At 43.9% G+C, this 26,199-nt stretch overlaps 1 protein-coding gene across 4 annotated transcripts in view; it reads right to left on the bottom strand.

Moving 5' to 3' along the window:
• Positions 1 to 12,696: 12,696 nt before the first annotated feature.
• Positions 12,697 to 26,199, bottom strand: part of LOC102215186 (signal-induced proliferation-associated 1-like protein 2) — an 80,351-nt gene continuing 66,848 nt past the window's right edge. Inside the window, exons 15-22 of one of the 4 annotated variants that reach the window (XM_005742424.1) lie at positions 25,550 to 25,822; positions 24,427 to 24,480; positions 22,163 to 22,301; positions 18,911 to 19,130; positions 17,476 to 17,607; positions 15,198 to 15,315; positions 14,991 to 15,066; positions 12,697 to 14,538 (exon numbers count right to left, since the gene is read on the bottom strand). In XM_005742424.1, the coding sequence (XP_005742481.1) occupies positions 14,392 to 14,538; positions 14,991 to 15,066; positions 15,198 to 15,315; positions 17,476 to 17,607; positions 18,911 to 19,130; positions 22,163 to 22,301; positions 24,427 to 24,480; positions 25,550 to 25,822 (1,159 nt within the window). In that variant the 3' untranslated portion in view covers positions 12,697 to 14,391. The remainder of the gene's footprint in view (positions 14,539 to 14,990; positions 15,067 to 15,197; positions 15,316 to 17,475; positions 17,608 to 18,910; positions 19,131 to 22,162; positions 22,302 to 24,426; positions 24,481 to 25,549; positions 25,823 to 26,199) is intronic. The other 3 variants (XM_005742426.1, XM_005742425.1, XM_005742427.1) reach the window with 3 other exon arrangements.

The raw sequence follows: 26,199 nt of genomic DNA, 5'->3' as shown, positions 1-26,199 counted from the left end.
GACAGCTCTCTCTCACATGGAAGCAGTGTGAAGGTCCAACTAAAACAAGCATGAATAGTCAGGATCAGAAGATTATTTGGCTCTCTGTGTGTTTGCTTTTAATGAGAGATGCCATTCACACCTTTCAATTGCTATTCATTTCTGCTATCGCTCACATCTCCTCTGCACAATGTGCCGTCTTTGTGCACTGAATTAGACCTATTGTATGTGCAAACTTTCAGCTGCCCGTATCGTGATCTCTCATCACTTTGCCTTTATGCATGCAGAGAAATTTATTTCAGCTCTTTTATTGCAGCACAAGCACGCATTACCATTACCTGCCCTTCTTTTACACAACCAAATGGAATAAATGATTATTTAGCAGCGCCATAAATGTGTTAACACACTGCTGACACATGGACAAACGCGAGCTCTTGATTGGAAACACTTTTCCAGCAACCAAAACAACTCGGAACGTTTTCGGTTCCCATTCAGATATCTTAATGTCGCTTCTTAAATTTTGACAATATTGAATTTATCTTTTTTAACCTGTACATGGTGCCAGCATTTAAAGCCAGAGCCACGTTGCTGTTTAGAATAGTAGTTTAGTGGGGAAGCTGCTCGAGAACTTGTTTTTGTGAGATGCCCGTGCAGGGCAGGCACCCAGGTCTGCTGTAGCGCCAGATGGTGGTTCATTAGTTCTTGTGTGTTGTGTGTTTGGTGTGAAGCGTAGGAGGAGCAGGGCGGATGTTTGTTCCCGTCAACAGCCAGACTTAAAGTCTGGCTTTATCCCTATATAATTCTTCCCATTCCTCAGAGTGCCAGAGCGTCTGGCAAGCAAAGTGTTACTAGAGTGAAGTGTGATGGGAGGACACGTCGCTTTCCATTTTGTGCTTTCTGCACATCACATAACAGGGAATGTAGGTGCTAAATTTAGCACTATATGTGTTTAAGTCTTTATATGCAAAGAGGGAGGAGAAATTCCAATTTAATGCATCTACTACAGACTACAACTTCAGCACACACACCCGATCAGTTATATTTCAATATACAGTAGCTAATATTCAAATCTACAAAACAGAAAGCTACAGACCAACATTAACAACATTGTTGTTCATTGCTATATGTTGCAGGGGCGCTTCCAGGATTTCTTTTTAATGTGGTGGCACACGAGAGAGACGGGGAAACCAGTTGGGGCACATGGGAAATTTAAAAAAAAAAGCAAATTATTATAGCTGTAATAGTTATAATGACTTTAATTGTGGAAAGACCTCTTACCTTCACAAATGTGCATTAAGAGATCTGGCTGCCCCAGAACAATATGGCGACCATACCGAAGCACACAATTCAGCAACGAGTTACAACCGAGCAGTATATGCTGCACATACACTTTGATATAAGGCTACTTGTGCAAAATACAGGAGTTAGGGAATCGTATGTAGCAGCATGAGATCAAGTGGTGCAAGCAGTGCTTTGGTGTCTTTTCCTGCACATCTCAATTTTTGCAACCTTGCACATTTGGCCTTTGCGAGTACAAATGGATGCAGCTATGTGATGACATCACTGTAACCGTGCAAAGCAACAAATACAGCAGGTTTGACATAAACAACATTTCACATTCACACCTATGGCCAGTTTAGACTCAAAAGGTAAGCTAACTCCAAACACAGGAAGAACACGCAAACTCACAAAGGCCCCAGGCAACAGGTGAACTCAAACCCTGGACCTTTTTTGTTGTGAGGCAACACTAGTAACCACTGTTCCACCGCTCAGCGACACAAAGCTCTACTTACTGTGATGCACTGAGGAAGACGGAAATGTTTGCTGCAAGCAAGGGAAACCAGAGGCTTTTCAGTGACTGGTTTCAGTGACTGTGATTTATTCATCAGAAAGTGTGTGTGTGTGTGTGTGTGTGTGTGTGTGTGTGTGTGTGTGTGTGTGTGTGTGTGTGTGTGTGTGTGTTGAAACAGCAATAACAAGGGACAGCACAACCAACAGCAGAAGCAGAAGCAGTCTGATGAAGCACAGTTCCGATTTTCAGACTTTAAAAAAAGCAGTGAGTCACGGTTTTAACTGCAAACACACGGGAATTGTTGCAGCATGAGATTGTGAGTCTGTTGAGGTTAAAGCTCTCACATGTGGAACTATTTTCCTCACATCAGTTCTCTGAAAGCTTGTGTGGAAATGCAAGGCAATGAACACGACTATTATGAACAATGGCGTGCCCCCGAAGATTAAGAGAAAGAACAGGATCCTCTGATTTCAGCTGCAGAAGAAGGTGAAATAAGATACAACATATCCTGGCCCTTTAAAGTTGTTTTCCCTGATTCAACAAGTGAACACGGAAAGCATGACTGCCTACAGCAATGCCCCCGACGGGAAAATGTTTACAAAAACGTGGGAATAAATTGTGGTGACAGAGTGTTCCTGGAAGCTGAATCCTAACCAGATCCACCTTTGCTGAGAGAAGCCGGCATAAAAATGAAGCAAATCACAGAGTCGGTCACTACAGGAGGAGGGATTTTTTTCATCTGTTCCCTAAAGGGGGTAAAACCAAATTGAAAGGACCCATGAGATTCATGTTTGGGCTGCTTGTTCACTGCCTGTATTTACAGAGAATACTGATGGGTAGATTGCTGATGACATGATGAGTAATTCACACATTTCTGGCTGTCAGCCCAAGTGAATCACTTCACATTCAGCAAAAGTTCCCCAAAGTGGATAAAATATCCAAAATTCAAAAATAAAAGAAAATTTTAAAAAAAACACAACTTACATTCAATTTTCAATTCAATTCAATTTTATTTATTTGGCACCAAATCACAACATAAGTCGCCTCAAGGCGCTTCATAGATACAGAGAAAAACCCAACAATCATATGACCCCCTATGAGCAAGCACTTTGGCAACAGTGGGAAGGAAAAACTCCCTTTTAACAGGAAGAAACCTCCGGCAGAACCAGGCTCAGGGAGGGGCGGCCATCTGCTGCGACCGGTTGGGGTGAGAGCAATCCACAGTTAAGGCATCAGGGTCCCAGTGAACTTTAATAGTACTAATAATATAATTTTGGCTTCTTGCCACACTGGCCTGCCATGTATCAGGCGTTACCCTCGGTAACTAAACTCTGCATTGTGGGTGGTGCGATAGAAACTCGACCTTGCTCCTTGCAGATGTTGCTGTTGTTTGAGTTCTTCCAGCTGCTGGCAGACACACAAGCTGCCACACGGCTCTGCGCTTGCACTTAATGTCATTCTTTCTCTTCTACCGCTGCCTATTTGCATTGTCACATGGTGTGCAGATAGCGGCTGATGATTAGAGACTGCATGAGAAAGGGCACAATTACAGTAACCACGAGCTGGAGAAAAGCAGGTGATAAAAGAAAAAAAAAAACTCCATGTGAGAGTGCCCAATATTCTGGTGCAGATTTCTATGGCGAGGTACCTTTTTGCAGAGAAGTGGAAGGGAGGCAGATTTGTACCTTTTTTTATAAGCTGAGAATTAGAGGGGAAAAAAGAGGAACAAAAAAACCTGTGTCTCCATCCCAACTCCTCTCAGTCCCATTCTTCTCTGATCCTTGCATCATCTGAAAAGGCTCCCTGCTTCAAATCTTTGTATAAAAGGTTTGACTAACAGCCAGTAAACTTCAAAGGCTCAGGTTTTGTGATTTTGTTTCTGTACCTAGTGGAAAAAAAGGACTCGCAGAGTTGCTACCAGCCAATTCAGCTGTTTATCAGGGATTTTTCAGTCTTTTTTTGCTTTGTCTTGATAACATGTGCTATATTTAGATACAGTTAGATACAATTGTGCTGTTTGTGCTAATGTAGTCAAAGAACCCCTGATTTTAAGCTGGGTCAGACCATCAGCGATGTGTCCTGGGGTCATCGTGTCTTTTGAACATCATACCAGTCAAACCAGCTGCAGTTAAGACTCAGGCTTCTGGCCCAGAAGCTGCTACCCACAAATCCGCCCTCTTAATCCACAGTCACCTTGAGGCATTCTCTTAGTATTCTGTGTAATTCTGGATGGGTCTCTTCTGTCAGTTGCAGCATAGCCTCTGCAGAAAAACTCCCCTAACTCTTTAAGTGACCTCTACCAGCTCCAGACTCTCGCAGTACAAAATTAGATTTGCTGAAATGTCTCCCCGCTGTCTCCTCTGGGTCATGCAACCATATGTGTTCACCAGGTGTGCTCGGGTATGCCACCTTTCCATAGGCTGTCGATTTAGCAATTCTTGAACGAGGAAATCTACCAGTCGGTTTGCTGTAGTGGTGAAGATGATACTTACATGCTGAGAAATGCTGATCCTGAACCAGCTGAGTCATCAGAATCCTGCTCTTTTACACTCCACATACCTTCTACAGAACAGGACCCAGATACTGTTGCAAAGAAGCCAAAGACCTTGGGGCAAAGCTAGTACACGTTGCAGGTTGTTTAGGCTTGTGTCTGTTTCTGAGCTGGAGCAAACATTTCGTCATAAAATCGTGCGGCCTACTTCCTTCAGGAATAGCTCCCTTAGAATGCTTTTAGCTGACTTGTTGGACGTATCACTGACTTGGGTGGGCCCAAATCTTGGCACGATTATGCTCCAGGTCCATTGAGAAGCACGGATACCTGCAGGTTACACAACAACCCATCTTAAAGACATCGACGCACTTTATCTAAAAGCAGAAATGTCAGCTTGATAGTGGTTCAGGTTAAATAAAAACACACCTTGAAACACTGCATGGAAATCATAACTGTACTAGCATAAATCTACACAACATTCACATTGTATAAATCAGCATAATCCGTATTTATGGAAACAGTCCAAGACAGAGAAGCTGAATATAGGTGGGTGTTAAATGCATTTACTGTACAACTAAATAACTGAGAGAGAAGCGAGGATGTGTCGGACCTCAGGGACCCGACAGGCTGAAAGCTGACTGGCTCGTCTTTGATGTATAGATCACCAGAGCTTTGCACTTTTGTTATTACGCGCATAAATTACAGCGGCAGTATGATGAGCACTTGTCAGGTGTTATGTGGCGCAGGGGAACAAAGACAAATATGTTGTGAGTAAGTAAATAAATAACAGACAACAGCACTTTTGAGAATTGGAGCGGTGTGAGTTTGTTTACCGGAGATTAAAGGTCATTCATCTTGAGATTGCTTTGTTATGCAAATGCATTCAAGCTTCTTCTTTTTTTCTTCTTCATGTTGCATATAATTGACTGAAAAAGCAATCAATACAAAATAATGACCCGTCTGAGGGCGGGCTTAATATCCTATTGACAGACGTGTGTGTTAAGGTGGAGAATACTTTGCACGAGTTGTCTTGTTGTGCAAATTAGTGGCTTGATGTTAAATAAGTGACGTCACATCTCAATCTTTAATTCATATTTTTACTTTATAAAGTCTGTGCAACACCTCTGCTGATTGGTAGTTTTAAAGGATGGATGAGGAGATGCTCAGCAGCAGAACAGGCTCATGTAACATAAGTTTGTACTTTAAAATGTTTTGATTAGACACCTAAAGGATAAGTCTAAGACTGCGTGCTTTATTAATAGAAAATTCAGCTGAGTAATCCAAGTCAAACTGATCCCTCATTACAAAGGAGTCTGATAGTGGAGCTTTGTACCCGCATCACAAACTGAGCTGTCACCGAGAGAGGAAGAGGAACATTAATTTGTACTTATTGAACCGGTTAATGAACTATTCAGGAAAAGACCAATATTCTGTGTTTGCTTCATCGCTCCTGGTGAACATAAAGTCCTGCTATTAGGCAGACTAATTAAAATTACAAATCAGAAATCCTCCAGTTTTATATTTTAGCTTAGCAGATGAGCATTTATTGCATTTGTTGACAAGCTGAATAAAGATGCATAAATGTCACCATCTGGCATTTGAAGCAGGAGAGTAATCCCCGATCAGCTTTACTGTGAGAATGTCAGAGGAAATTAAAGTAAGACATAAGATGAGAAGGTTGATATAAATACTGATCCAAGAACTTTTTATGTAATGAAGTTGTGAGAGCAGAGGTCTGGAAGCCTGGCTTTATGGATGGCAGTGTCTCTTCATCCTGTGTTGTTACTGTTTCACCCTGACATGACAAAATATCTGCAAAACTAGTGTTTAGCGCATATTAGAAAATTGGAATATTCCACTTGCTATCAGCATCTTTTCCGCATTACTTTCTTTACACAATCCAAACTATAGACGTGGTTGTCAAAGGAGCTTGCAAAGAAAAGCGTCTGGACTTCTTTAAGTTGCTTGAAGACGTTTCACCTCTCATCCGAGAAGCTTCTTCAGTTCTAAGGTCAAATGGTGGGGAGTCCCAGATTTTTATAGATGTGGTTATTAAACAAGTTCACATGGAGGTAAGGTGGGGGAAAAATGTGTGCACAAAAGCACACCTCAACAAGAGAAGCCTCCCCCAGCAGGATTTGTAACGTATCAGAAGCTGCTCGGGAGCACCTTGAGGACACTTGGATTCTCCTTGGATTGTTAAGCCCCAGGTCCCAATCAACAGGCTGGAAATCCCATTCCACGGCCATCAAGATCAAAGGATCTGCAGCTTATTAAAAGTCAAAAACAAATGACTTCAAACTATGAATGTTTGTAAACTGAAACAGGCTCTCAACAGCCCCATGCATGCAGATAATGACAGGTCTGCCCTAATTAGCCGCACATGGACCCAGCGTGCACTTTATTTTACAGAGTGATGAGACCGTGCCAACATGCACTCTGGCATCACTCTCTCCTGAACTCGCTGCGCCGACGAGGAAAAGCTGAAATACATTTTGTGTTTGACCTTCACCGTGTCCGCATCTCCTCCTTTCACACCGAGGATCGATTGCTTCTCCAGTTAAGCTTTTACTGCTGATGATGGGTCAGTGGGGGTTGTTTGTTATTCAGCGCTATACGCCCCCACTCTTAACACCTACCATTCACCCTCCAGACATCAATATTCCCATGACCCTTTATAACAACCCTTCTAACTCGGCCGCACAGGCCCAGGTGCACTAATGCAACTTTGCATGATCAATATCTAAGATTTTTTTTTTTTTTTTAAAGGAAAAAAGTCAGCCTAGAGATCTGGTCCTGAACTTCTCCCAGCCGCTCACCAACCTACCCCACGCCTTCAATACCTGCTCACAGTCGGGGGCTGTTTGCGATTGAAGCAGCCGATTGAGAATCGATAGCAGAGCTCACTGTTGCTGCAAGACTGAAGAGGACAGCGGACAAGGACAAATGAAGATAATTTAGGAGCGCTGTCTTATCTGTTTGCTCCTGTCTCTTTATCTAATTTGGCAGTGAAACAGCACATGCAGCGAACACAAGGCAAGGGCCTTCCCTTTTTTTATTTTCGCACATTCAAGCACAAGAGGTTTGCTCAGGTTGTGCCGCTCCCCCGTCTGTGTCATCCAAGATTTCAAGCTATTCTAACAGAATTGACTTTTTGTAGATTTTCTCTGACTTCTATTTATCCTTTCTCGTTCCTATAGCAGGCAAACGGGCAGATGAGAAGCTTCTAAGATGTTCCCCTTCACTAGGTTCAGCTAAGAGGGTGGTCACCTTTGACTTGACTGACAGATAGTGAGGCCCCATGGGGACCTGGGGGAGCCAGACTGGGGGGAGAGGAAGATGACTGCCCGCTGGTTTGGAGGAGCTTTCCTTTTTACTCCCCTCACTTCTCCTTTCTTTTGTGTTGTGTGAGATGCAGCTCCCTGGTGAGTGAGAGGGAATTTCAAAGCGCCCGTGGAGGAGAGATGAGCTTCACAGATAAGCAGTCCAGGTGAGAGAGAGCTAATCCTGTTGTTACGCCTCGCAGGCACACAACACAAGTGAGATTTGGTAACTGTTTGGCAAGACCAACGGCGAACCTTTGTCAGTTTTTCCCCTCTCTTTCACCATCCGCAGCGCTTCAGACCCGAGTGGTGGTCGATACTGTGTACAAAACTTGCGGTTATAACTGGGGAAAAAATGGCTTTAAAATGTTGAGCCGAGAATTACACAAGCATTATGAATAATGCAGCAAGAGGAATTGTGATATTTCTGAACTATTCCACACAATGCTGGAGGAGATTTAAAAAAAAAACAAAAACATAAATCCACCAGAAACATAAAATCCAATCAATGTTTTCTTAAAGAAGCTGATAGCTAAAGCTGATATTTGATATTCTGCAGGCAGTTACTCCACACTGACCTACGCTCGCAGTCGATAAAGCCCCACTCCCCCCCTCGCTCCCTGCGCTCTGCCAGCTGTGCTCTGGGCATACTGAACCTTATTCTGGGTAACATGATCACCACCAGGGTGGCACTCACAGCAAGGGAGCATCTGCTGTGGGAATGTGGAAGCAGGACAACTGTGTCCCAGTCACATGTTATTATGTGTGATGAGCAGCAAAACCGTGTAGCGCATGACCACCGCTGCTGAATGGCAGAGGAACGCCAGCATTTCTTCCTTTAACTGCTGACACAGTCACATTTTGAGAAATCAATGTGGTTTGCATGACTGCTTGTCAGCATATTTTTCAAGGCTAATGAAATTCCAACATGTCACTGCATCACAGGACTAGTCCTGCGCATGGATTGCCACAGCTTGTTTTCACTCTGCTGCCGATCCGGCCTCTGTCCACCAACATCGCTCGACGCCAAAGTCATTTGGCACCTCTCCTTAGTTGTTGGTCAAAGTCCATAAAAAGCCCCGGACTCCTCCTCTATCTGAAACGGGCAACACTTTAGCTTTGTGCCAGTGTGAGCTCCCATCTGCTGTCCTGGCATTGCACGTGCACGTGTAGATTAACTACCTCATCTTGCTGCATGCTGATCCCGGCCAAACCCGGAGCTCGCCCAAAACACGCCCGTATGACCATCCAGGTATCTCTGGTTTGGCGTGGCCCGACGGAGGTGAGAGGTCAGACAGAGATCAAGAGCCTCCCAGGAGAGTCACAATAGAGTGTGTTGTAATCTAAGCTCCGGGTTCATTCATAAAGCCTTCAGACTTACATGGCTTGGCTTTTTAAACACTTTTTATTGCTTTGTAACCTGAGACACAAACTTCAAACACACTAACAACAACTAGCTCCAGTTCCTTCACAGGTAAATGCAGTTAGAGAGGTGAAAGAAATGTATCCAGCCAAAAATCTGGCCTGAACAACTCTACCCACAATTCAGTGCAGCAGCATACCCCCCAATCCCCTGGAGGACATGATGTATTGGGCCACACTCCAGCAGCTGGGCTGGAGGTTTATGCAGGAAGTCGCAAACAAATTTAATTGTTTTGGGGTTTTTTTTTTGCTCAGCACCCAAAAAGGCTTATGATTAATTATTCAGCGAGTCTTTCAGCGTCCCTGCAGTGAAAGCAACATCTGTCATTTATTTAAAGCACACCAACTCACTGGGAATCAAGTCACAAACACATTATGGTTTCATGTTTCCATTGGAGAGTCTTAGCGCACCTGCTGTTTACAAAATAGAGCATGAAAAAGTCTCATAGTAAAGGTTGTCATCCTTGGTTTTTTTAGCTTGCAGGAGCTTAACGAACGTACCGCAACAAATTAGCTCTTTGTCTCTTGTTCAAACCTGGAGAACAGGTTTTTGTGACTGAGTCTACATGCAGTAGCCTCTTCCCACTAGGTGCACAAAAGATTTTTTCTTATCTAGGGTCTGTTAGTTTAAATGTTTTAATCATTGCTTATGACAAATTTTAAGAACTTCAGTTAAAAATATCTGTGACTCTCAGGACTTTTGTTCCTTGTTATTCTGGCTCTAACAAATGCTGTTCAGTTAAATATTGAGATGACCCTGTAAAAATACATGATGTAATTATATAAAGAGTGTAAGTCTAAGTTTATGTTGTCTAAAGGAACCCACATTTTTTAAGGGTCTAAGGGTCCCTGATACCACTATAAACAGAAACAGAACGCAGTGATTTACAGATCCAATCTCTAAATACTGTCTTTTTTTAAATTGAAAATTGCACAAATACAACAGGTCAAATGTTAAAACTGGGAGCTTCTTTTAAATGTATTCTTTTTAATAAAAGTATTTTGAAAAAGCTGGACCAGGGCCCCTACTTCAGGAACCAGGTTCACCAAGATGAGCTTAAAATATAAACTGAGTTGATTAACTCAAAGATCTGAACAGTTTCCTGTTCCTAAAAGGGCGATTGGAGTTAGTCCAATCAGCTGCTGAATACACTTACCTTGAGTTAAGCGTTTGCATGAGTAGAGAAAGAAAGCCATCATCAATGGTGCCTGATACCATGATTCACCATGGGAACAGGTTCAAAAAATAAATACATACCTTAAATACCTGAATTTTAATCCAGTGGGCTGTGGACTATGTGGCCACTCTCATGTCATCATAGATCAAATAACAGTTTGATATTAAATGCTTAATTATTTTTAAACAGTCTTTAAAACAAGAGTATGTTAGGATGTGCAGCTAGAAAGCAAAAAGAAGCTAAAATAAACACAAGTTATCGTTGCCACTGGTAACCTCCAGGTTGCCTCTTTAGGTCCCTGTGCAGGTGCCGGATTCTTGTCTCTCAGCAACGAGCATTTGTGTGTGCAACAAACAAACATAAACATAAATAAAAACCCAACCCAACTAGAGCTTATGAATGGGTAATGGCACAGTTATGAACTAATATTCAGGAGGTAATTTGTTCTAATCCCTTTGCAGCAGCTGCATGACGACTGCTGAAGAACAGCTACTGCAGGGATGAAGATGGCTCTCACACACAGAGGCAGACTCACTCCAAACCCCCGAAAACGGTCCAACTTATTTGTGCGTCAGCTATAAACATTTTATTCAATTTCTTTCAGCCATTTAGAAAAGAATCAAGTAAGGGGGAAACAGAAGTGACTAATCTCTCTCTCTCTCCCCCCTTTTGGTCAACAATGCCAAATTACAAAAATCAGTAATGATCAGTCGTTATATTAAATGTGTTCAACCAAGTGAATTAAGAGAGAATTAAGATACAAAGCACAAAAGCTGCTACAATGGGTAAACTGGATTTAACATAGTGACTCATCTACACAAAAGGAGGTACGTACATCTAGCTGCACTTTTTAAAATTGTTGTTGTCGTTTTTTTAAGCAACTGGTTAAATTATGCAAGTTACTTGTGGGGTTCATCAGTGCATGGGAAACAACTGAACAATCTGAGAATAAATGCTCTTAACATAAATATGTATGCTTATAGATAAATAATAATAGTAATCACAGGATTTCATCATCTACAAGAAATGATGACATGAAACGATTAAGAGAAACCTGAGAATTTCTGACACCGAGCACAATAGCCAATAGTGAATGGCCATGATGATGAGACCCAATTGTTAAGTAGAATTTTTTGCACTGACTCAGGAATATTTCACAGTTGGATCTGTTGTGAAGAACAATACAAATACAAAACATGATCCAGCAGTCAGACCAGAGCAGTCAGTGGTGTCGACCTGTCAGCCACCTCAAACATTTGGCCCATTAAGAAAGAAAAAAGTACATCAAATAAGAAAAAAAAAAACACCCTGAGCTGCAGAAATACAGAAACATTTTACTTTTCAACATACAAAATGTGTCTCTTCAGTTCCTAAACTCTTACTTAGTGTTGCTGAAAAAGGTGATGCAACACAACCATTATTACTTACATGCAGCATACATGTAAATAATGATTTTCATGATCTGAACATAGATCCACGTAGAGAGCTTCATACATAATTTAATACTATACTAAGTGTGTGTTAACACTATGATAGTCTGGGAGTCAAATTCATCCCAAGGACCACGCTATGCTCAAAGAAACTAAAAACCCAAGAGCTACATCTCAGACGCTACAGGCCTCAGTTAGCATGTTAAATCTTAAAGTTCATGGCAATCCTCCCCCCCCAAAAGGTTTTTCCAAAAGAAAGCTTCTCCTAACTAAAAGGGACATGACAACACAGTTTAGGTTTGCAAAAGTGCATCTGAATAAGTTACAAGCTTTCTGGAAAAATGACCTTTGGACAGACGAGACCAAACTAGAGATGTCGGCACAGCACCACGTTTGGGAAAAACCAAACGCAGCAAATCAGTAAAAACACCTCATACCAACTGTCAAGCATGGTGGTAGAAAGATGATGATTTGCACTCACTTTGCAGCTACAGGACTGATGCACATTATGATCATTGAGTTGACCACAAACTCCTCTGTATACCAAATTATTCTACACAATCATCCCAAGAACACCACTAAAGGTACAGGAGAGTGGCTAAACAAAAAGAAAAAAAATCAAGGTGTTGCACGGCCTAGTCGAAGTCCAACCAGAGTCTGACTGAAATGCTGTGGTGGGACTTTAAGAGAGCTGTGCATACATGACTGCCTGTAAACCTCAGTGAACTGAAGCGACTTCCATCAGTCATACAGGCGAGCATACAGAATGAGCACTTCACGTTGTTGTAGAAGCACCTTTGGCAGCAAACTACTGAGTCATGCAGTGTGCTTAGCTTTTCACAGGACTGCAGAGAGTCGTGTGAAAACTTTCTTTGACTGTAAATAGGTGGCATGCATCTTCTCATCTAACCCCTGGCAAGAGGCTGAATAAGTTTCTCTTATTTCCTGAAACCATTTCTTTGAAACAGACTTCAAACAGCAGTAGCAGTGAACCAGACTGAAAAAACTCAAATCGCTGCTTTGGTACCGAGGCTGGGAGAAGAAAGACTGACGAAGCACAAAAGACTTATTTTTACAACTACATTTATTTAAAAAAACCAAAAACAAACAAAAAAAAGCGCCCAATGTCTCACCAGGGATGAGACAGTTCATGGAGAGAGACAGTTTTTAAAAGCATACAAACCAGCAAACTGTTAATCTAGCAGCATCCAAATGTTGGAATCTCCAAAATCATCATTTATATATTTAAATATATAGTTTTGTTGTTGTTTTTCTTTTTTTTTGCCCCGGCAAGCTACACACTTTACAACATACACAGAGCTTCATCTCTCCTTAGTGGAGAAAAAACAAAAAACAAAACAAATACCTTTAATAAAATAAACAACTTTAGGTTAAATAAGCTTAAATAATAGTGTTAAATACAAGACACTTCTGTGGCAGGTATGTACAGAAAATAAACACATTTGGCATTGTAAGTGTGGTTCACTGGCGCTTGCTCTAATGCTCTAGAAACCACTGCATAAGAACACATTTTCCTGTGATAAACTACACACACACACACTCAAATAACCTCTCTCTCTCTGACACACACACACATTTTTTTTTTCTATCAGTGAGCCACAGACAAGGCGTGTGTTTACAAAAAGGACTAAAAGCAAAGAGAAACAATCCACCGACAACCAAGAGTTTTAGGCACAGTCTCTTCCTCGTTTCATAAATACACGTCAAATACAACTGCGACTCGACAGGAACTCTTCACGCTTGTGGTAACTTTTTATTAAAAAACAAAAAAATTAAATAAAAAAAACCAAAACAAAACACAGTTTTGTAACTACCACTTTGTTATTGCTAGGACATTGTGACAGTGAAGGGAAACTAGTGACAAATGTGCGTAGGGAAAAGCACCTTTAAAACATCAAAATTACTGCCATGTGACCCTACATTACAACACAGAGGAAAGGAAAATGTGGAATTCATCAGAAACAAAACAAAAACAAAGAAACAAAAAGTCTGAAAAACAGCAAACCTCAAAACTTTTGCGACTTTGGAAACCAGAAAGCAGGAGAAGAAAGAAAAAAAAGATCTCAGTTGAGCTACATTCATTTCCCCCCCTCCCCGCCGTACGTTTCAAGAGCGCCACATGTGGATTCCTCTTGGTGCAAGCAGACAGCAAGTACCACTTCATTATGTCCAGTACATTCCTCCCCTCCTCCCTCTCGCCTCGCCCCTCTATACTTTCCTGTGTCCGTGACGGCCGGCACAGAAACAGCTGTGTGACAGTGTGTGCAGTATGATACAGTACGGCTGAGTATACAGTACAGTAGACCGATGCGACATACGTAGGTAGGTAGATTATATGTTCACTACAGTAAATGAGCTTTACATTCCTCTACTGTAAGAAGATCCCGTGGACAGGCGGGGCCCTGGGTCGTCTTTCTTGATTCCTCTTTAGTGCTGGAGATGGAGGTGGGGGTGGTGTTTCCCCAAGAGCCTCGTTCACCAGTTAAATCAGACACGACCCTGCGCTTCAGACAGAGGACGATCCCAAAAGTAAAAGTCCAGATCGGGGTTTCAGGTTTCTCACCCAGGACTGCACGATAGTCTCCTAAACATGGGGTTGTTTGAAAGCGTCTTGATTACTCTTGGGGGCTGGTAATGGTTTGTTTTATAGTTTGTTTGCCTGTGGATCATCTGGGAGTCTTAAGTAGGAGTAGAGTGGGTGCCCGTGAGGAATAAAGGCCATCATGCTTTCTCTCTCCCTCTCTCGCTCTGTGTCTTAGGGTTTCTTGTCGATGGTGTGAAAGAACCACTCTGTGAACTTCCTGAGCTGCGCCGCTGCGGTCTGGCTCTCCTCCTGCAGTCGCATGTTGTCCTGTCTCAGGTGCTGCACCTCTTCCTGTAGCATCGCCTTATCCTCTTTCTCCTGAGAACAGGGCACACACACACACACACACACACACACGTGAACACACGCAATCAACGCAAAACACATGAGGCAAAAAATAAATGGATACAAAAGAGGCTGATAAAAGCCCCGCTATTACAAGAACATCTGTCTTTCGTCAGCGTGGTGTAAATGGGAGGCATTAACATGGCAAAGCAGCCCTTCCTCTGTTCTGATAAAAGCGCATTTCCTCTCTCCATTTTAAGCACATTAGTGTAGGTGGGGAAACGTTGGGCTGGGACACAATAAGAAAAGGAAGCGGGATATTGAATTAAGTGGATGAGTTTGTATTACACAGACCTCGGGGCACGCATTACTCAGTGTCTGTTCATCTGAGCTGTGGGACACCGACATGTGTCGTTTGCTAATGTGCGAAAGGAGCGCACCAAGGTGACAAAAACATAATCGACAAGAGGATGACGCGGACTCACCTTTCTGAGGTCGTGCTGCAGCTGCCTCAGGATCACCTCTAACTGGTTGACTTTGCCAGTGAGCGTGGAGGGGGAGCTGTTTGTGGGGTAACACAGAAGAGGACGGTGCCAAGAGTCATTTATTTACACGAAATGAAACAATAATGACAGTTTAGCTAACAGTCAATATTCACTTAGTTCTTGTGTGTGTGTGTCAGTGAAGCTTACTCTGCTCCCAGCGCCGCTCCTTCCGCCTCCACCACCCGTCTGGTCAGCTCTCTCGAGATCTGCAGAGCCTCGACCCGCTGCATGTCAGTCATGGTGCAGAAGGACGCCACGCGCTGGTCTGGGAAAAGAACAGGTGAAGTAATGGGTCGTGATCTGCCTTTGACATCAAAAACAGGAAATCTGTTAAACTAAAACAGAACAGATAAACACACTCGCACACGCATTCCCGAGTGGATGGGACGATTCATTCATGGCTTGTATGAATGGATGGCTCTGGTTTAGTGCACTTGCAAAAGCAGTCCTGCCTTGCTGAGAGATCTATAACCGGACAGCAGGGAACAAGGTAGTAAACAGAGCATCTCTAGACTACTACAGATAAAGTCAGTCCCTGGGGTGTTGCTCCAGTGCCCTCACCCCTCCAAGTTTCCTCTGACAGCTGTTTGGCTCATAATGGGCTGGATCCCAGGGAGCTGTAAGACACCAGCCATGCTTGTTTTACCATATCAGGCCCTTAAGCTTTGTCAAAGCTCCATGGAAAACCCAAACTTGGCATGTTACCCTTGGGGCAGGCTCAGTTTTAAGGCCTAATGCTTGTTTCTTTAGAAACCTGTCTTTCTCAAGTCCTTATCTGAGGCTAAAGATGGGGGGGGGGTTCTGCATATTCATAGAAAAAGATTAAGGAAACCCTTCCATTAATTTAGCCCCCAAATGAAAGCTAATCCACTCGAAGACAAAAGCTGGCCGAGCCCAAAGTTGGTTTTTCAGATGACTCAGGGACGGGAGAGCAAGTCTTCATTTGCATATGAATGAACATCTTCCTTCATATTCGATGGCTGCATCAGAAAGATTAAAGACTTCTAGGAAAAGCGGAGACAAGTGCAGAAAAGCAGCTTGCCGTTTTTGCGTGACCCGGGGTTCATACTTACTGGACAGAAAGACAGATTACAGAGAAGAGAATCTATGCTGCACACTGCATGCGAAAGCATTCAGCGACTGCACCAACATGCTTTGTTGTTCAAATCTACAAAAAAAAAAAAAAAAAGCCTATTTTCACTTCCATCTGCTGCTTCTTGCAAAAGTCAAAAGAGAGCACAGTAGTTTTTATTTTTTCAGTTTGTTTGTTTGTTTTTTTTATATAGTGCAAGCCAATCCAAACTGTCTTTTTGCATCATAAAAATGAGCCGTCTCTCAGGATCCACATGACTAAGGGTTATGAATGCCGTGAATGCTTTACATCTAAGCCAGCCTCTTTCCCCACTGGCTCTAAACAAAGCTGGTTAAACATACATGACACAATGGCAGCCCCGAGCCACTTTCTGCTCGGCAACAAGGCCCCTGGTTTACACAGCGTTTTTTCTGGGCCAGCGCGGCTGCCGTGACAACTGCCTTGCCGCTGCCACTCAGACTGTGCATCAACTCTGCTGATTCGTCTCTCGTTAAATGACAAGACTGCGGGCCGTGCGGCAAGAAATGCATCAAAGGAGAATCTCCACAAAAGACTTCGTTAATTATGACAAACAAATGATTACATGCTATGTTGCCTGCTCACTGGTCCAGGGTCAAGGTGGAAAAAAAGAAAAAAAAATACTCATGGCATGTGCGCAGGTCTGTGATAAATGGGAAATACACCGGCATGAGACTGGTCCAAAAAAGGTATTTAAATTAGAAAAGAGATTATGATGCAAATGAGTGGTTTAAATGTACGATTGAGGGGGGGAGGGGAAATAATCAGCTTTAAGTTTTTGACAGGAAGACAACCTATAAGTCTACATGAAAGCTTCATATCTAAATTTCTCGTCCCAGAGCTGAACACCAACAAACCCCCCGAAATGGAAAAGTCTGTTTCTTTCAGAAGATCACATTCGGACCTGGTGGTCACGAGGGGAGCATAAATCATCCCAAACTTAACAAACGAAACCTTAACCATAACAGAAAAGCAGCAACACTCTGAAAACCCGAATGATGACTTGCTGGCCTTATGGTGGGAAGATTAGCTCCATGTCAGTGCTGAGAAATGATGGCTTTGTTCTTAATAGGAAATTGCAAAGGGGCCTGGGGTAGAGGTGCAAAAAGCAGGAGGATTCCCAAAAGTAAGCTCCGGAAGCACTTAGGAGCAACTAGAAGAAAACACATAGCTCACACAAATCTGCACATTCAAGCAAGCGGGCACTTGCAGATTACAAAACACACAGTCACACGCGCTAAGCAGCCAGGAGGAGGGGGTGGGGAGTAGAAGTGGATTACACAAGGTGCCAGCAGCTTCATCCAGGCTGGTTACCTTCGAAGGCTCGTGCTGCATCGACCAGGTGAGACCAGTCCAGCCCAGAGGCAGTGTCAGGGAGGGGCATGAGGCCCGGGTCGCTGAACTTGGACCTGTCCGCCAAGGAGCCGTCAGAGAACCAAAACTCATCTGCAGAGACAGGCAGGCACGCCGATCAGTGTCTAGGCATGGCCTGAGTTTAGGGCTAATCGTTGAGTCACCCATCAGTTTGCATCAGACGAAAGGGGTTAGGGGAAAGGAATGGGGAGGGGGACGTGAGGGGGGGGGGAAGCCAGAGAGACAATTTGAAGCGGGATGGCTTTTGTCTAGCCTAACTCCTGCCAAACGCCTAATCTATATTCGCTCATCTGGCGAAATCCTCCAGCAGGTTGGGAACCTTTTGAAAAGCCAAGTTCTGGATTTGTGTAACAGCATGATAGGCAAGAGTCACATTAAAACCACCTTCTCTGTGTGGCACTCGCGAGTCGCTGTCTGAGGGGCGATAAACGACTTGTCTAAGTGAATGTCTTCATGTTTCAATCAATAACTCCTTTCCCTCCCCTCTGTCCCTCCTGCCCTCCCCCCATCCCTGAAAGACAGAGAATGCAATAAACAAGCTCCCACTCTGCAGAGAGGCATTTAGAAAAGCATGAGTGGAGAAGCAGAGAAGAGACACAGAGAGCTTGAGGTGACGCTGACACTCTCCTTTCAATTTACCCAGCGTCTTGGAGCTTGAGTAATTCACTGTTTACCAAATTGGGGCTGCTTCAGTACGGGAAAGGGAGAGCCTGTGCTCTCAACTACCCTTCAAAACAATCAGGAATCCATCAGACTGACAGGCAGAAGAGGCCGAAGAGAAAAAAAACATCTTTCCAAAAGCCATTTTCTATCTAAGGACAGCAGCGGGAGATGGAAAAGGGATGGTACGAAAATGAGACAGGAGGGACAGAGAGGGGTGGCTGGCAGGGACTGATGAGTGAATGAAACATTATGTATGACAGACATTGTGACATTCCTCATGGAAAAATAGACATGTTCGTGTCAGAGATCCTAAAGCAGCAGGCAGGACATCACACCTCTCATCGCTAATACATATTCAGTGGATGCTGGGAGACAGTGGAGCAGGGAATATTAGCCAGCAGTGACAGGTGTCTGCTTAATGCAGACGGAGCGGCAGGTCCCTTGCAAGTAGTGAGCAGCCTCACCCATTTCCAATTAGATGACTATATTGAGGAGTGCTGCTGGAGTGTGTACCAGTTGTGCTTATGATATCAGCAAGGACTCAAGTGGCTCTTTGAACGAGTCTCGATATCCTGGCTCTTATCCGGTGCCAGAGAAGAGGATTGATAATCCAGCAGCGTCATTGAGAAAAGTGTGTATTAGCCTTCCTGTCTTCTGTTTGTGTGTTTTTTCACCGAGCCGGCCCGTCGAGCGTTTCGTTGCCTGTACTTACTCCGCAGGTTGGACGCGCCCTGGTTGTGGATCATGCGAGGCGGCAGCGTGCTGTGGTAAGGTGGGGTGGTGCTGAATAGGATGTCGTTAGGCATGGCTTGGTCCAGCATGGAGCTGTGCGAGCTGGCGTACGACGAGCCTTTCCGGTTACTGGACACGCTCTCGTCGGACAGCGTTCGGTACAGCGAGCGTCTGGGGGACAAGCTGTCCACTGCTGATACCTGAGAAGATCAGAACAATTTGTCAAGCATTACTCATAACAAAGAAAACAATCCTAGATGCACATTCCCCATGCTCTGCCTTTCCTCGGCACAGGAGGCATACACGATTGGGCGACTGGGTGGGCTAAACGGGGAACATCTGGGGGAGAGGTGGCAGGAATCATTTACAGTCTATGCGTTCAGGAAAATGCAGTTGGATTGAGCACAGCTGGAGAACGTCTGGAAGACGGGGAATAACAGGGCTGGAGGAGGTGGTGACAGAAGCCACTGCACTGTGGCAACAAGTAGTCGCTGAGTTTAATGCTAAAGCAGAGTGCAGGTTTCACAAAGCGAGACGGAAAGGAAAAAAACATGAGGAGGCAGTCGAGAAGTCTTTAAGACGGTGAGGAGGATACAGACAACTGGGTGAACTAACCACAGTGTCGTATACATGTGTGAGACTGACATCTGGACAATTACAAGGATAATTGTGGGTAATTTAACTTAAACAAAAAAGCAAGTATAAAACAATATTCTGTCTTGTGTTCGTCTGCACATCTGAAGTTTGCCTGCCTTCCAGTATTTTGGTATAATAGTGCAATTAGAGAGCTCATATAGCAGAGACAAGCAGGGGCCAAATCAGAACGATGCATGCTGTGATCAAAGAGAGCATGAGGTCAGAATAAACAATTATAAAAGCTGTTAGGGCTTGAAAAGTAGCATCACCCTGAGGGGATGTCTTTTGGAGAGAGAATTACATGGGATATCACTGCAAAGACACCACTGTGTTACAGCTGGCCACAGTTTTGACAGAGCATCTCCTCTTTAAACCCAGAAAACCACAAAGCCAGATCCCATCCGTTATGTTGCTGTTCAGCTAACATAAATGCAGCAGCAGTGACATCAAAAGTAGCCACAAATGATATGCGGAGCATTTGGCCAGATGGGTAAACGTCTCCCCTTGCTTCCCAGCTGTAACCTACACTAGACTAGTAAACCCGCAAAGCCAACACCCAGCCATCTCCATTTCAAAGACAAATCCCACGGTGAGAATTTAACAAACATCTTGTCTGTCTTTAAAGTGAGAAATATATACAGGAATTCAAAGCAATGCACATCTACTGCCTCTAAAGACCACCTCAGAGGCTTTAGCTTGACAAGGTTGTCTCTTATTGCAAGTTTTCCCACCCAACTTTACAAGATTAGACTCCCGAGGCTCTCGCTCATCAAAACAACTTTAAAACAGGATTTGCTGATCCTATATAAAGCATAAGAGCGCAGATTTGGAGCACCCATAAATGGAGTCCCGGCAAATGAAAGCAATTCCAATTGGGCTTAATGTTTTTCTTTATAAAGCAATCTATTTAGTACATCAAAACAAGCTCTCTGAACACATCCTGGCACTGGTTAACTGTACCTGCTGTGCACATTTGGAGAAAATACTGTATTAATAAAACCTGCAAGATTATTGACTATTATAGTATGCCTAAATCCACCTCAGCTGGCAACAGTCTCAGCCTGCTTTGGGGCTGTACGGGCTTTGAATTCTTTTGTAGAGCAGCAACACTCTTATCAGTCAAAGCAGCAGTGGCACATCCACCTAGATTTTCCTGATTTTCCCGACTTTTTTTTTTTTTTTCCCCCTTCGCTGCCCGCACCAAACAAAGACCCAATGACGTGCCACTCGGGAGGATGTGTTGGACAACCACCTTTTCAGATCGTTCTTCTTTCTTTCCCACAGGAGGTTCAAAAGAGGAACACTGTGGGCAAATAAGCTGTGAACGGCCTTTCCTTTACGTCAGCCACACAATGGTCTGCCTGTCCATAGAAGGTCGTCCCAGCGGACACTGTGGCTGGCAAGGAAAATCTGTCTGCACCTGCTCAGCCACACAAAGAAAGGCCACGGGCGAGTACCGGAAATGACACATGCGTTAACCTTTACTATAGAATCTGTTTCATTAACTGACTAATCATCAGTTCAGACTGTTTTATATAAGAATTAGAAATAAACCAACCGTGTTTCCAGCACCATATAATTACTGTGATTTGATGACTTTATGTGCCAGCTGATGACTGAAAACACAGTGAAGCTGCTCCCAGAAAAGAACAGTATGTGTTTATTGGGAACATATGTGTATATGCTTTGGAGTGCCTGGCCCCGTGCCCTCCCAGATTGTTGCTCCACGCACTACATTATCACACCGAATCTGACAGGAGAGTGTGACAGCAGAGGTCCTGTTGCTCGGTGAATCTGACAATCAGTGCACCTTTGTACTGGCTACTTTCTTTATTCGTGGGAAGCAAAGTTACATCAATATTATGTGTATCCAAACAAGCTCAACACGCATGCTTTCATTTGAGACAGGTGCTGACGCTGCCTAGTTGTCTTGCAAGCGCCAGATTTTGTAAACCATAAGCTCGATGGTTGGAGGCAAGACAAACGAATCAGTGGACTGCTGCTTCGTGTTAGGGACGAGGCCTGTCTGTGTCAGAGGACATGCTCGTCTTCTCCGGGGAACTGAAGTGCATTTGTATTAGAATTGAGCAGCATCCAAGAATAACCCATTTGTACATCTCCAGAGTCCCTTCCTGGTAGATAATGGATGGGGGGGATGGTGCAGGGAACTCGAGATGCAATTAATAGAGACTGCAGGACCCAGAAACATCAAACATCGATGTGCTCTCTGGAACTTCCTGCCTTTAATCCATGACATCCCGACTGAGTAAACTCAGCCCCTTGTTAGAAATTAAATTAACCAAACACTGTGCCAGTCAGTGGTGACTGAAAGGGTCCTGTGTCCAGAGAGAGAGTGAGAGGGAGGAATCCTATCAGCAGTGCCAGCATATGTTTGTCCTGCTTTCACTGGATTCCCAGCAAGAGATTTTCAGGTCTGGTTCTGCACTGGATTTATTCAAAAGGAGGAAGTCTGAGGTTTTTGTAGATGCATCGTGTCAGTATAATAACAGAATTGTGAAGTGACATTTATTTGCATATTACACAGGACATCATAATAATGATAAATTAGAGGTTAGGGTTTCATTAATGCCCTCACCTTGCGACTCCTGTCTTCTCCTGGTGGGCTGTCGGGCAGCATCATTTTAACGTATTCCTCTTTCGAGAGTCTCTGCAGAGATTTTCCATCCCGCTCAGTGGTCTGGAGCCGGCATGCGGCCTCTTGTGCGTACAACTGCCTGTAGATGACACAGAGGGCAAAGAAGAGCATGGCTCATCACTAGGGTCACACAAAATACATGCCAAGGGGGGCAGCCTTGGAGCCATCAGAGCTTGGGTTCAGAGGTAATCCCAGCTACTTAGAGAACAGGGACAGGGATCCGTCTTATCATGCCAACATCAGGCGCTTCCCTGCTCCATGCTAGTCAGGTGAATGCAGGATAACGGGGATGGAAAAGGACCAAGGGAGGGAACTTATTTCCAAATCTTACCCTGTTCCACATCACTGTGCCAAAACCATGATTACACAGGCTGCAAATAAAATCCAGCCAAGCACTGTGAGAGGTAGAAGGGAAAACAAGGGTTTGGGACAGAAATGACTTCCAGAAACAAGTGGAAAGCACCAACTAAAGGAGTGTTCACAACAACAACAACAGAGGGAGACATGAGAGCTGTTAGACAGGGCTGGAGAAGGACCCACAAGAGGTGACATGTTTTGTTAGCAGTGTGGTTGTCAGCAGGGTTTTGTCTGAGAACATTTAAATGATTCTGAGGGTGTGGAGAGTTTACGGGAGAGGTTACAGGGCACGGAAGATGTGCCCGACCAGGCTGGTGAAGTCATGTGGCTGTGAGACCTCTGCTTTAAGTGAGCAGCCTGAGCTTGACACACTGAGTGCTGTTGGCAGGCTGTTAGGTGGCCGCAGGGAGATTCGCTAGATGGTTAGACGATGGGACAGCCTAGTTATGACGGCTACCTCCAGACACTGTTGCTGAGAGCCGCACTGTATTAAGCTTTTGGCAACACGGAGAACAGTTCCTAAATATATGTACCGTGTTTGCTCTATCGTGTTTGGCAGAAAAATAAGTGCAGTTAACTGAATTTTGTACACTCGTTGTTTGATGCCAAAAACTGCAGCAAAAAGTCCTCTGTTTTCCCACTCTACCTTGACCTGTCCATTTTCGCCCGAAGTAATTGAGCCATAATTATGAGAAAACTGGAACAACATTAAAGCCCTCATCTTTGGAGTTAAATATTACTCTGCTGTGCACTGGCATCTGTTAAATGCCTACAGTATATAATTAACTTCTCAAGGGGCAGTGAAAAAGAAAGAATGTACGTTTTCATCCACCTGTTTTTAATACAAAGTCTGAGAGCTTGTGAAAAAGATGATAAAATTATTTTAGACTTAGTCCAGTTAGAAACAGCAGAGAGATCCAAAAGGGAAGGAAGTATAAGTGTTGATAGCTGTTTGATGCTTAATATTGTGATGCCTTCTTTCGTTTCTCCTATCATGGACAAGCCATAGATGCAGTGGTGCACAAGATTTTTTGTTTTTCTTTTGGGCTAAAGACTCTTAACAGTGGAGAAAATTTTTAAGGACCCCACACATAATGTAACCAGCCATCCAACCATTCAATTCATTGTCTGTCATGCCAATGTGAGGTTGTCATGGGGTACACAGGGTACACAACCTGGGCAGGGCGCTAGTCTGTCGCTCCGCTAACAGAGAGAATGACAATTTTTACACCTACAGCTATTTAAGAGTTTGCTCTGGATTTGAACGCAGGGCCTCATTCTTGATGTGAGGTGACGCTGCTAACCGCCACACCACCATGCCTTCCAGTATCTGGACTGACTCAAATATTTCTCCACGCTCATAAGTTAGCTGGCTAATATGCCGAGCTAAAATGTAGCAGAAATGGTTCACAGCACTCATAGAGAAGCAAATAGTTTAATCGCAGATAGAAAAGTGTTTCTATTGGCCTTCAGATAATGTGAGGTGGAGTCATAGCTATAATATGCATGTATAAAGCTGGGAATACACTGCCCCAGATGAAACATAACCAAAGGGAAGCAATTGTGATGATAGCTTTGGTTGTGGTTATTAAAATTAAACTTCTAATAGAGATTTAAGCAGAGAGACTGAGAAGATATTAGATGGACAGTACACAGCAGTATGAATCTGTAGTGGAAATGTCACAGTCACTCATGCACAGCTGGTTGCTGTCCACTTTGAGCATGGTCCACAAGGCAGAACCAGCACTTGACACCGGAGGAGTGGGGGTACAAAGAGGGCGGGGCAGTGTGCGGGGTAAGCAGGCGGTGTCAGATCAGGACCACAGGGTTCACTCTTAACTGTGTACCTTGAACGCTCAGACAGCATTGTGAGAAGGAAGGTTAACAAGCTTTCCGCTCCTCTGAAACAAGAAGCAGAAGCAAGAAAGAAAGAGCCCACGGTTAGAAGCACTGTTACACATCCAGCCTTACACACAGCGTTAGAACAAATGAGAAAACTTTTTAGAATTGGGGGGAAAGAGAAACTTCATTATGTTAGGACAATATCTGTGAGTAATATTAGGCCATTTATCACGAGGCGCTGTTATGTAAGATGAAATAAAACGGTAGGAATATATAAACAAACAATGGGGTGGGTAACTGAATTACGGAGCTTTTTCATAAGTCGGCAGAAGATGACTTCAGTGCATGCGATCAATCACACAACCGTAAGTAGCAAATTTCACAGCCTAAATGAAATTACTTGGGAGCTGGAGCACGGGGTTCCTTCCAGGGCAAAATCTCACACTCTCTCTTGCAAAACACGCCCCGCTCGCAAACATCCTCCAGTGCACACAGACAGACACACACACACACAGCTACACTCATACCGTAAAAGCTGTTTTGCTTTCACCATCAATGGCTCTCTGTTCTCTACAGCAAAACCATTTAATCACCCGACAGATACAGTCAGTCATCACTGCTCATACAGACTGAGGATTGCATACATTCCTCTTCTGTGCGATACAGGCTATTGTGCAGATGGGGGTCCTCAGACTACATGTGCGACTGCGTGCGTGTTCCTGTGTGTGTCTTGATGCTTGGCTCCCAGCAGAGATGGTCGAGCCTGGCGATCCACAGGGACGCGGCTTCACGGGAGCAATCAATAACCGTAAGTGACATGTGCCAAGTGTATTATGTCCGCAGCTTCACTGAGCTTATTTATTTTGTGGCTGTCTGCTTCAATCAAGGCCACTCTGTGTAGGCTGATCGTGGCGTTAGGTTTGAGGTGGAGATGCAGCAGTAAGATGGAGAAAAATGTGCTGACAAGAGCGCGATTAAAGGGTGTTTTATTTAAATGTGCCTACTAGCTAGTGATAAAATCGCTGTGAAGCACGTGAGCTGAAACCTCTTTGTTTTTGTAGTTTTTTTTGCACATTTGCTGATGTTCTCACACATTCTCTTCTTGCTTTCACCCTCACATACACTCACCCACACTCTGAAATGTTGGGAGGTTCCTCAGTGCTGTGGGCGGCATCATCATCATCATCATCATCATCAGTCGCCTTCGCGCCCACTGTGAATTTGCAACTGGACTGTGTGCGCGCCTGTCCACAAGCCTCTGAGCCGGGCCCAAGCCCGGACCCCTGTACCAGCTCTGGCCCTGAGCTGCTGGTCTGGGGGATGGTGTACACCTTGGAGGAGTCAGCAGACATACAGTATCTGGCACCACGGGCCAGGGGACTGCCAGAGTGGTGTGAGCCACTGATCAAACAGCAGAAAGAAAAAAAGAAACAGAAAACAAAAAAAAAGGCATAACATAACTCAAAAGTGACCACAAAATGAATGAATTTAAAAACAGAGAAACAAAAAGAGGCAAAATCATAACAAAAACATAAACAAGCATTAGCAATAGAAATGGTGCTAGCAACATGTCAGACGTAAAGAATTAGGATGACTTCTTTAAACGGAAAATGGTTTACGAATGGTCTCCATGCTGCCAGGGTCGCTATGCTTTTCCTTATTCTCTGTCATTTGTATCCTGTTACAAGGGTGAACACATGTAGGCTCAAACTGTCTGTTTCTGTGGGGCAACAGAGAAAGGAAGGAAGACTTTGTCTGAGCTGTTTGAACTCCTCCCT

Source organism: Pundamilia nyererei, unplaced genomic scaffold, assembly GCF_000239375.1.
Source record: "Pundamilia nyererei isolate P.nyererei 1_Seehausen unplaced genomic scaffold, PunNye1.0 scaffold00120, whole genome shotgun sequence".
NCBI classification, from domain to species: Eukaryota; Metazoa; Chordata; class Actinopteri; order Cichliformes; family Cichlidae; genus Pundamilia; species Pundamilia nyererei.
This window is presented reverse-complemented; position numbering and strand designations above follow the sequence as displayed.